Genomic DNA, 11,687 nt, shown 5'->3' on the forward strand with positions numbered 1-11,687 from the left:
CCCCCCCCCCCCCCCTTTTCTTCTGGGTGGAATCGATAAACAAAGATTTTTCTGAATTTGTTTTTGCTGCTGCTGCTCTCTCCTCCCCCCACTGGTCAGTTCTGAGTCCTCTTCCCAGGTGAGAGCCATGCTTTCCCCCGTTATTTCTTAATCTTTTTATTTTAACACTAGGCACATCCCCTGTTTTCTTGTCTAGTTTCAGCCTTCTTTTTTTAGTTCATAACTTCATATATCCTCTAGTTCTATTAGTTTGCTCTGAAACTTTGTAGTTATTCCTCAATTACTATTCTCTCTTAGAATCTGCCCTTATTTACCAGTTTCGTCATCATTTTATAGGCTGTCTATATGACATGCTCTGTTTTCTGGTTTTCACTCTTAGCTGATCTATTAGATGCGGGAGCATTTCCTTGGACTGGCCTAAACCCGTTGGGGAACCCAGACCGAGAACTGGATCCGAATTTGGGTCTTTGGTCTGCTCAGATAATTTAGGATTTTGTTTATTTCCATTTTTTGGGATTCTTTGTAATTCTTAATTATCTTTTTTATTGTAATTTTTATTAGAGTTAGAGTCTGCCTGGCTTGTGCGATCCCATTCCCTCTCTCTCTCCCATCCCTTGTGAAATCTTTCTTTTCTTTGACCTTCTGTTATTCATTGAGAAAAAATAGACCACACCACAATGCTTCTAAAAGATGTGGTCCATAATGTGCTGAAATCATAATTTCAAATTAGTTGAATATCATTTTAACTCGTTGCTGTGCAGAACCATACTACGAATTGCTATTAGATGTAAAAAAATCTGTGTTTCTTTTGTTTTGCAGGTTAATTTTGCTCGAGCAGTTGCTTCCCTTAGCAAGGCACAAGCTAAGAAGGTAGCACGCTTCCTTCCAAATCCTGAAAGGCATTGGGGGCCAAAGCTTAGGGCAGGTCGTCAGATCACAAGCAAGCATGCCTCTCTGTTGGGTCCTGAGGCAGTTACTAACTGTATTAACCATGAAGAAGCAGATGAACATAACTCTAAGCGCCAGAAGACGGATAATTCTAACTCCTCCCTTCCATAAGCAGGTTAACCTCCCTTTTAACACTTTTCTATAGTCAGTCTGGGCAAGTGACTGTTTGCGCCAGTAGCAACACTTCCTCACCTGTGAGAGAGTTCCAAAGTGACATTCCAAGGGAAATGGCTTAGTGGAGGAAGTTAGAGGGTTCCTGGTCAAGTTGTTATGTAGTGTGTTATTTGCTTATTTATGGAATTTCCTTTTTTTGTTCAGTTGTATTCCTCAAAGTGGGAAATAACTTATTGCCTGGCGAAAATATAAGGTATAATGTATTTGTGAAGCCGAAAGCCTCTAAAAGGCAAGTTTTGAGTTCAAATTTTTGTTCAGATATTTAAAGAGTGGTATGTTGATCGTTTTTCCTTTTCATTAGTTGGGCCGTATGTAATATTGTTAAGGGTCCCAATAATAATATGCTTTGGTGGTCTGTGTACCAATGTGCTGAGATGATATATTATTGAGAGCTTAATAAGCTAAAATTGGCTGGGTTGGAAACAGCCTCTTCTGTGAAGGGGGTAAGGTTGCATACACACTTGCCCCTCCCAGACCTTGCAGTAGCATGAGCCTTGTGCATTGGTTTGCTTTTTTTTTCTTGCTGGGTTAATAGGAGACACGCTTATAGGTATTGGTATCAGTGGCCATATCGGTCACCAGTCACTGCTGATAACGATATCGATATGATACCAACATGATATGGATCGGCCATTAGCTGGAGTAAATCTAAAACTAGAGTAATTATATTGGCTAGTACTTCTGATTTTTTCAGTATCATGTCAGTTTCTGGTACCTGGCGATACCGATAAATATCAGCTGATGTGTCGATACCTAAAAGTTAATACCATACTGAGGATCAGAAGTTATGCAGTGGGTTTTAGCCTACGTGCAATGGGAAGTGTAGAGCTGGTTTTAAATTCAACTTTGAAAGATAAAACTACCACCTTCCAAATTGGAGCTCTTTTTTTTTTTGTTTTTTGGGTAGAAAATTGGAGCTCTCAAAGCCCCTAAATTTGATGGACATGGCGGCGATGATGATGTTCAGAAATTCTTTTGTAATGGTTTATGTTAAGGAATTTCCATAAACTGCTGTGACCCTGATCCTGAAGCAAGAACACTTTGAACCAATGCTTATTAGCCTATCATTAGTACTCAACAAAGTACCTTCGTCCCTACTTGGTGCCATTTTTGAAAATTTTTCTAGTAAAATTCTTAAAATAATACAAAACGATGCTTAACACTCCCTTCCAAGCTGGGTGCCTGAAACTCTGATTTGGCCATTAAGCTGGCAAGACAGTTAACCGTTCCAATTTCCAAAGGACAACTTCTTCAATTTCAAAACCAAGTTCAATTATTATCTCAAATAGTGACAAAAACTGCCACCCAAATGGCAGTCAGATCAAACCACCAAAGGTGCCAAAAACCAAGTTCAAGACCAGAAGACGTGTACACCTTTAAAACTGATCAAACTTCGATTTTTCTTTGACTCATGAAAGGTTCATTCAAATTTGCCTCCACCCCGGTATTTAAGTTCAAAATTCAAACACAAGAGTCGTTCAAAACTCAAAAGCAGTGAAGAAAAAAGGGAAAGAAAACCACTATTACCCCCCACAGGCCACAACAGCCAAATATCATTCTTCTGGTCCACCACCATCCCAATCATTTTTGAATAAAGCAGAACATACTAATTTCAGTACGGAATCAAATTTCAGTTTATTGTTCTAAATAAACTTATAGGTAGAAAATATGATTTAAAAAAATACATGCATCAACTGAAAGAAAAAAATATACTCTGACCTTCATCCAAAAGCTGAAGAAATGGAAGATCAAAGTATAACAGTTACACTGACTACGAAGTCGAAACTATCAAAGAAGTACCGATGGTAACTGTTAAACAAAATCCTATTAGGCACTGCCGTTTTCAACCTTCTTAGGTGGGTTTAGCTCATCCCATGCTTCGATCCATGTGACCATGGCATCACCCAGCTTCTCAAAGTAAGGATCTACCTTTCCAAGCTTCTCTTTCACCTGCTTTGACAGTTCAATGTAACACTGTTGAACAGTGGTACACTCTTTTGGAAGTGTTGCAGCTTGGAAGAATGGGATAATATCTTCTTGCCAGAAAATGCCCTTGTACTCTTTCTTAAGGTTCACAAATGGGTTGCTTGCTTTGCTGTGCCAGATGTAAGGGAGACCAGTCTTGACTCCCAATCCCAAATGGTCACAAATCACCTACAAAATCATAAAAAAGTCACTTTAACAGTTCTACCTTTACCTCAGAAACAGACAATTCTACCTTTACCTCAGAAACAGAATTTATGTAGACAGAATTCATAGCCATACACATACAGCAAGTAACCCAACTTTTGACCACAAAACTATGAAGAAAGTTGAGTTTTGTGAAGAAAGTTGAGAGATTCAAAACAATATATCCAGCCATACACATACAATAAGTAACCCAATTTTTTGCCACAAAACTATGAAGAAAGTTAAGAGATTTAAAATATACATCCAGCCATACACATACAGTAAGTAACCCAACTTTAGGCTACAAAACTATGAAGAAAGTAAATAGATTTAGAACAATATATCCAGGCATTTCATAAAATGCAAAGGACACCTAAATAATCTTAACTAAGTTTCACTTTAACAAAAATCAAAAATAAGTTTCACTTTAAAAATTCTAACAGCACCTCAGAAACAGAATTTATGGAGACAGAATTCATAGCCATACACATACAGTAAGTACCCCAACTTCTGGCCACAAAACCATGAAGAAAGATAAGAGATTTGAAACAATATATCCAGGCATTTCATAAAATGCAAATGACAGAATAGAGCTAAATTTTGTGAAGAACAAAATAAAACCATCTTTGTGAAGAGAATGATTGTGAACAAACTAGCTCCTTGCTTATAAACAATAACAATTTTAAAACCAATTACACAAAACCGACAATTTAAATATCTAAATAGAAAATTAAATTGAAAATGAGTGAATGAACCAAATTTAAGTACCTTGATACACCAGCCAGCCCACATATCATCGTAACGTCCAATAGGCTGACCATCACCCATGAGTCCAAAGTACATGGCAGGACCGATCAACTCACGATCGAATGTCAGATTCATACCACACATGGGGAACAGGGTACCCTTCGGAATGGTTATCACTGCATCTACAAACCTAACAAAGAGAAAGATTTTTTTATTAAGAAAGAGGAAAAACTTCAAAAAACAATGGATTTCTAATATTTTTATTAGGGGTTCTTCTAGAACTAGAAAGGATCATTAATATACCCACCTAGTGCAAAACAATGTATGACATACTCACCTAGTGTTTCTTTCAAGAGGCTTGACAAGCTGAGTAGGGGCATCGTAGTCAGGAATGTTGAGCCAGAGACCATGAGATACAGCTGTAGGAACACCATTACGGAGACTGAATGGGTATCCTCGGACAAAGTCAGCACCTTCTCTGAATGGATCATACAATGTGTTGAAGAAGAAGGGAGTGGATGGGCTGAGGATGTTCTGAATGTGTTGTGCAAGTGCATTGATCTCTTTCCCAGATGGATCTTTAGCAACCTATGGATACAAAGGATCATCAGAAACAAAATCAGATAATTAACTTAAAGAGAACAAAACCAAGGAGAAAAGCATTTGAAGTTGCAGATCAAATAAGAACGATGTGCCAAAAATTCCATGATCTCAACTAAATCAGCGAATGTTGCCTAAATCCAGTCAACTCCTTTCTCATAACTAAGAGCAAACAATGATCTAATTTATGATAGAATTACTAGGATAATCAGATCTTGAAATGTGACCCACCAATTAACTAGATCATCCAATAAAGAATGTCCATCATGAAAATAAAACTCAACCTAGCATACAATTTTACATGGTTTTCAGCCTTATTTTAGATGACAACTTTATAAGACAAGCCATAAATTTCTAGCTAGCAAGAAAACTTGTGGACCTCTAGGAGAAAAATAGTTAGCAAAAGTCTGTGGAATGAGCTCCATATTAAACTCACTAGTAACAAACATTAAGTTACAATAACCTGATGCTGTCGGTCAAAGTTCAGTTTTCTAAAATCAATAACACTGATTAACAGAACAATGCCTGACCCAAGCTTTCAGATCAAGTTGTCAACAAAGAAATCAAACGCATAATATTTTCAAGAAGAAAGAAGATATACGATAGATCCAATGCCATCCAATAGGGATCTAACAGCTCAAAGCAGATCACTCCAAAAGGATGCATCAAGAAAACCAACTGACCACAAAAAACCATAAACCTAAACATTCAATTAAGTTTTAAATACAGATATAGAAAACAAAATTCGGGATTTAAACGTTGCATAAGGAAATTATTTCTTCCAAAAACAATCCAAAAGGTTCCAGTTTTCTTCCATAACATTACCCTAATTTTGAAAGGGGAAAAAAAAATCATGCCCGTTGACAATTTAAGAAGAAGCTAAAGGTTTTTTTTTTTTTTTCCACTGAAAACAACTCATTAGATTTTCTAGCTACGGCTTCACATCACTGCTTGAAAGTAAAGAAATAAAACCCAGATCCAAAATCAACAATGCCGTTACCCTCACCCCAACATAAAACCCAACCAAAACCTCACCGACAAATCTGAAACGAAAGCAACTAAAACCCAAAACCCAAAAACAAGCATCACAAAACCCAAAAAAGAAAAATTCCAAATTTCTCAAAGAAAAATAAGAAACATCAAACACTTACAAAGCAGTCATCATCGATGGTGAAGATGTACTTCTTCTTGGACACCATGTAACCGAAGCAACGGCAAGCAGAGTCCTTGAAGGAGATACAAGAAGCCTTAGGACCCAGAATCCTGTTAATATCATTACGATTGTAAAGCTCATAATCAAACCCTTCAGGAACATGGATGGTCTTAGAAGGATCACCATCCTGAACAATAATCAGATGGTAAGGCTGGAAAAATGGCCTCCACATCTCCAGAAAATCGAGATTCCGGATGGTGGGTATGACAATATCGAGCTGATCAGTCAACAGAGGGGTCGCGGAATGCGCCATCGGAGCAAAATCAAAGAGATCCAACGAGATCCGATCGAAACAATAGCAGAGGAGAAAGGGAACGAGTAAAGACTGAAGGGCTTGAAAGGGGTAACGTTACTATATAAACCTCTTAACAAGGAGTTGGCACGTGTGATATCGGCATAGCCAGCTCGTGTGAGGCGTCCAAACGAGTGGTCTTAGAATCCGTGGACCCATTCAAACCCGCCGGTGTTTTTGGACCTTCTGTGGAAGATACGAAGAATTGGGAAAATAAAATCTCCACCTTTCCTTTGAAATTTGAGTTTCCGTTTCTTTTGGGGTTGATTGGAAAATGACCCACCAATCAAACGGTTGAAATTGATTGTTTGTTTGGTGAGAAACCAAAGAAGGCAAGGTCAACTTTGACAAGAAAAGTGAAGAAGAGTTACTTTAGGTAGAAGATTTTCACTAATCCACCTTTTGGCAAGTTTAAGAAACTGTAATTCCGGGAAAATGAATTTTTTTTTTTAGGGGAAAATGAAGGAAAAGCGTGTGAAGTGGGAAAAGCTATGAACGTGTATTGGGAGTCGTGGAGGTTTTTCCTTGTTTGGAGGGACTGTAGCGTTTCGAAGAGAGAGAAAAAAAAATTAAAGAGAGAGAAAGAGCTTCCGCAAAATACGGTCTCAGAGTAATTTTTATGGATTTATGGTACAGTAACAGAATTTCTGTAGGAGTTTAAGAAGATTCTAATTATAACTTAATTTCCATTGATTTGGAAAACGACCTCATAGGCTTTATACTTAGAACCCCTTATGATAACTGTTTCTATAGGAGATGAGTATTTCCAATCTTGCCCTAAATCTTTTGTTATATTTGCCATTTAGGGCAAGTCAGATTTCGATTCATGGCCTTCCCCATAATCTACCCTTTCTCTTTCTATAAGGAACTGAGATTGGAGTTGTTGAATGCATTTTAAATCTCCTTGATAATGTACTTATCGATGTTTACAATTAGTTATTATAAGTTTTTGTATACAAACGGTTAATGTCTCCCTGACAGTATATCAATGTGGTATATTCAATGTTTGCTTGCGAATGAAAAAAATATTCAACAAGGAAATGACTTTCATTAGACAAAATCCAAATCCAATGACATAAGATCATTTTACGTGATATTGTTAAGTAAAATGATCTGAGCACAATTAACTACTGCTTTTGAAGATATAAAAATTGTATTTACTAGAGGTGCACCAATTGATAATATCTTAATTGAGGTCATTTCCCATTCTTATTTTAACAAGTACAACATTTTATGTAGCAATATATAGTTGAAAAAATTGCAGGAGGATTCTTTTTGAGATTAGTAAGTGTAGAGGGGAGATTAGAGGAGCATATTGTTAGGAAATTAATTGGTAGTTTCCTGTAAGCATGCATATGACGACTAGGAAACACTTGGGGTGCATGTCCCAGGCACTACCAACCATCAAATGCTTACTTAACACATTGGCACTTTTGTGTGGATCCAGGTCCCATTAATCTTGTAGGATTTTATGTAGCAATATATAGTTGACAAAAGAAGTTATTGCATGAAAATTCTTATCCAAATTAGTAAGTGGAAAGGGGAGATTAGAGGATCATATCATTAGGAAATTAATCGGCATTTTCTACCAGCGCACATCAAATGTCTTGGAAACACTTAGGGTGCATTCCCAAGTGTTGCCAGCCATCAGATACATGCTGGACGCACTAAAGCACCAAAGAGAATCCGGATTCTTGAATCTTATGCGTCCAATTGCTCTCTCTCCTACCACCTACGAACCCCTCAACTCTCTCATTGAGTTGCCCTCATGTTGTTTCTTATGAGGCACTGTCCTGGTGCTTGAGGTAACTATTCTCTGGTTCTAATTATTGATTTTTTTTTTTTTTCAATTATATATATACTCACATGAGGGTTAATTTTTAGTTTTCATACAATTAGAATCACTAAATTCAAGTTTTTGATGCGTTTCTGATAAATCCTTTAAGAACCATAGTTGGACCGATCCAAAAACCATTACATCCTAAAAACTACAAACTCATTAATTTCGAGAGCGACTTGCTTCAACTCTTCCATCTCTTTGGTTCTACTTCAAATGTGAGTTGAGAGGGTTAGGAAATTTGTGAAATTCATATTTGATAGGTTTTTATTTTATAAATTTGCTAAAAAGATCAGGATGGGTGAAATTGCCTAGATCGGTTTGATATCGATTAAGATCGATCCATTGATACAACTCAAAGGTAAACAAAGTAATAAAAAATTCTTTAAAAAAAAATAAGGGTACGATATCGAACAAGACCGATCAAGAGTTTTAAAACCTTGATCCCCATAGATTTAGCTTCTTTATGTTTTTACATGGTGTTGATTATGTTAATTGTAGTTTAATAGAAAACCTAATGATTTTGCAAATAATCAAATTCAAGCTGCGAGTGAATAGTCAAATTAAATCCGAACCGGATAAACAAACCAGATAACTAACCAAATTTAGTCAATAATCGACTTTGGTTTAAAAAATTTGACCTAATAACCAAGGATTCAACTTTGATATCTATTCTACCCTATTTTTTATTTTTAATTATCATTTATACATATTATATCATGAACATAGCTGGAATCCAAAAATTAAATACCTTTAATTACAACTCTCCAATGAATTAAACGAGAGTATTGCAAATGATTTTGACATTGGTACGTTTACAAGGATGGTGACTACTAAACCAAATTGATTATTTCAAATAATTATTGTATATCTTAATCATTAAATTATTATTATTATTGGCATCAATGTGATGAGATGAGTTCCACCATAAATTCTCATCCTTATTATTTGGGTCGAAAATACCTTTTTCTTTAGCACCGATGCCCATTGGCTTTCATCGTGGATGAAGAGAAACTCAGTCCTTTTTACGGTGTAAAAGAAAATTTTTAAGGAAAACAAAAAAAACTTAAAAAAGAAACCTTAAATTTTATTTTTTATTTTTTAGAATTTAATGTTAAATAGCATGAAATTCAAATAATGATTTAATGTTCAATAGTATGATAGAAATTGTAATAGTACTGGTATCATGACAATGAGATTGAACTTCTAATAAGAAAGTAAAATAAAAAGAAAAAGACAATGAGATTGAACTCACTTTTTAAGGTCTGGATCATTAAAATGTACTGTTTTATCCTGAATGGGTCAAGACTCATGAGGCAACATGTAACACAGGGAGGGAGCATAGCTTTTAGGTGGGACCCATGGTATATGCATTTTTTTTTTTTAAACAAATTCAAGGGTCTATTGGTCATTACAAAGAAAACCCACATAGAGATCCTCGGGCGGATACTCCACTTGACACTGTAGACCGTCAAGCCAATGCCCAGGTGTGACCTGCATCTATGAATTGCAGGTTTACATGAATTTTTTTTTTTTGATTAAGTTAGGGTTACATGTTTTAAGGCCAGTATTGTTAATGCATTAATTGTGGTTTTAAGGGTTCCATATGCTTTGCAGATTTTGCATGTGAATTTGCATAGGCAGTGGTAATTTTTCTTAATAAATAATAACACTTGTAGTGTCTTTCATTAATTCACATTCAACAGCCTACCTATCTGTTATGCTATTTTAGTGCTTTTCATGATTTTGCATGTAGAATAACAATCTCTTCTGTGTAAGGTGAGCATCCAATTACTCAAGAGACCGAACCTCAATTAGTAGAGTTGCGTCGAAATTAAATGGTTCGGTAGAAATCTACTGCAATTTCTTGATCCTTTCCCCTTGGTGGTTTGGTATGGATTCTTAGTGGTGGGAATTTTTTTCCTTTTTCTGTTTTTTTTTTTTTTTTGAAGGGTGGGGGGATTGGGTGGGTGTAGACAGTTCATGATAGGTACTCCTAATGAAGGGAAAAGTGAAAGGAAAGGAAATGAAATAAAATCAATCCTAAAATAAAAAATTTTGATATGATAAATATTATTTTACACAATTGTGTAATTAATTCTAAAATATTTCGAATACGATTGATTAGCGCGAAAGGCTGTGAGTGCCTTGAGACGTGTTCTCTGATGCTATCAGCCGCTAGATGTTCACTGTAAACAATTTGAACTCTATTGGTTATCAAATCTCTGTTTTGAAAATATAATTACTTTTTTTTTTTTTTTTTTTTGCATAAATATAGAAAAAATTGTTTCAATAGATTAAACAATTGTTATTAAAATAGGTTCCTTCCCTTTTTTGAAACTATTACATTTCCCTTCCCTTTACTTGCAACCACGTGACTGGGCCTGTAATATATAATGAGATCCGTCCTCCAATTAAGTAGTCACTTTAACAATATTTTTATCAATTCGAGGTTGCAAATGGAATGAAAGCATTTGGCAAACGGAAGTGGAAACATCCATTTCTTAATTGAAATGTGCGGTACACATGATGCACTATAGTATATATGTACTAGTAAAATATATTTTGATAATTATTTAATTACAGTCAAATAAACAACAAATTAGGAATCAAATGGTTAAGAATACCCAAAATGAAAATTGTTAATTAAAAGAAAATAAACGTAATTAGTAAATGTGATTTAAATGATTAATCAAAGAAATCATGTGGTGGTGGTAATTAGGAAGGATGGAAGGAAGATTATTTAGTGTTTGGGGCTTTGGGTCCTGGGGGAGGTGGTGCTTGTGTACATATTTATCTATCTATCCATCTATCTGTCTATTTATCTATCATCGATCCATGGAGACCAATTATCAAGTCTCCTGAGATCGGAATCACGATGGCTTTGCCGATATTTTCGGCGCAAATTAGCGTATGGCATATGCCACGTATCTTACTTTGTACAACTTTTCCTTTTCTTTATTATTCTAAGAAACGAAATGGCGTGGTCGGCTGAAATATGGACAGCCACAACTCATTTATCTCTTTCTCTCTCGTCCTTTCTCTTTCTCTCTCTCTCTCTTTCCCTGTTGTGCTGTGTGTGAACAATTCTGAGATGTGGAAACGTGTTTGACAGCCAAATTTTAGGTCACAAGCACGAACTACAGATATATATATATATAGAGAGATACTGCAAAGCTAGCGGTAAAGTTTTTTTTTTGTAATTAAAGTGATACTCTACCAACAATCCACAACAATCCAATATGTTTTTCTTTTTTAACTTTTTTTGTGAAGCAATATAAAATTCAATGTAATCATCATATTACTCTTAAGCATTGGGAGGCATTTGATCGTCATATTATTATTATTATTATTATTTTCAAGAGGCCCAATGAGATCCATATAAGGGAACCCATAGAAGCATAAAAAACGGACCCACAAAGGAGTTAGAATGGAGGCCAAACCAGGTCTCTAAAGCACTCTCCTAGTCTTAAATGAATAGTACAACCCACCAAGATATCAAGGCAAGCCCTATATCCTTAAGCTTTCATCCCTAGGGAAGGGGGGAAAGAATTATTCCGTGAGTCGATGGAACTTTCTTTGCCGCTCCAAGCCTCTTAGCAACGCTTTCATCCGAAGTGAGTATGTGGGAATAGCTCAGTAATGAATAGATATATCAGTCACTACCACTGTTAGTTAAAACAGGAACGGCAAAAAAATAGAAACGT

General features: G+C 35.9%; 2 protein-coding genes across 2 annotated transcripts in view; one reads left to right on the forward strand and one right to left on the reverse strand.

The window, feature by feature from the left end:
• LOC122076627 (probable tRNA (guanine(26)-N(2))-dimethyltransferase 2) overlaps positions 1–1,419 on the forward strand; it is a 22,025-nt gene extending 20,606 nt beyond the window's left edge. Inside the window, exon 12 of the mRNA XM_042642032.1 lies at positions 820–1,419. Within this exon, the coding sequence (XP_042497966.1) occupies positions 820–1,059 (240 nt within the window). The 3' untranslated portion in view covers positions 1,060–1,419. The remainder of the gene's footprint in view (positions 1–819) is intronic.
• Positions 1,420–2,732: 1,313 nt separating this feature from the next.
• LOC122077166 (UDP-arabinopyranose mutase 1) lies at positions 2,733–6,186 on the reverse strand. The gene is made up of 4 exons (XM_042643008.1): positions 5,790–6,186; positions 4,376–4,626; positions 4,060–4,228; positions 2,733–3,276 (listed from the first exon to the last, which is right to left on the reverse strand). Exons 1-4 carry the CDS (start codon positions 6,102–6,104, stop codon positions 2,950–2,952), a joined length of 1,062 nt encoding a protein of 353 aa, XP_042498942.1. The 5' UTR covers positions 6,105–6,186; the 3' UTR covers positions 2,733–2,949.
• Positions 6,187–11,687: the final 5,501 nt, after the last annotated feature.

Source organism: Macadamia integrifolia, chromosome 4, assembly GCF_013358625.1.
Source record: "Macadamia integrifolia cultivar HAES 741 chromosome 4, SCU_Mint_v3, whole genome shotgun sequence".
NCBI lineage: Eukaryota > Viridiplantae > Streptophyta > Magnoliopsida > Proteales > Proteaceae > Macadamia > Macadamia integrifolia.

Excerpts from the sequence above, each read along its gene's own strand:
- LOC122077166 (XM_042643008.1), bottom strand. The coding sequence starts at position 6,104 with ATGGCGCATTCCGCGACCCCTCTGTTGACTGATCAGCTCGATATTGTC. Across the intron at positions 4,627-5,789 it reads CCATCGATGATGACTGCTTT|GTTGCTAAAGATCCATCTGG; the intron begins GTAAGTGTTTGA and ends TTGTATCCATAG. Across the intron at positions 4,229-4,375 it reads CCTCTTGAAAGAAACACTAG|GTTTGTAGATGCAGTGATAA; the intron begins GTGAGTATGTCA and ends TCTCTTTGTTAG.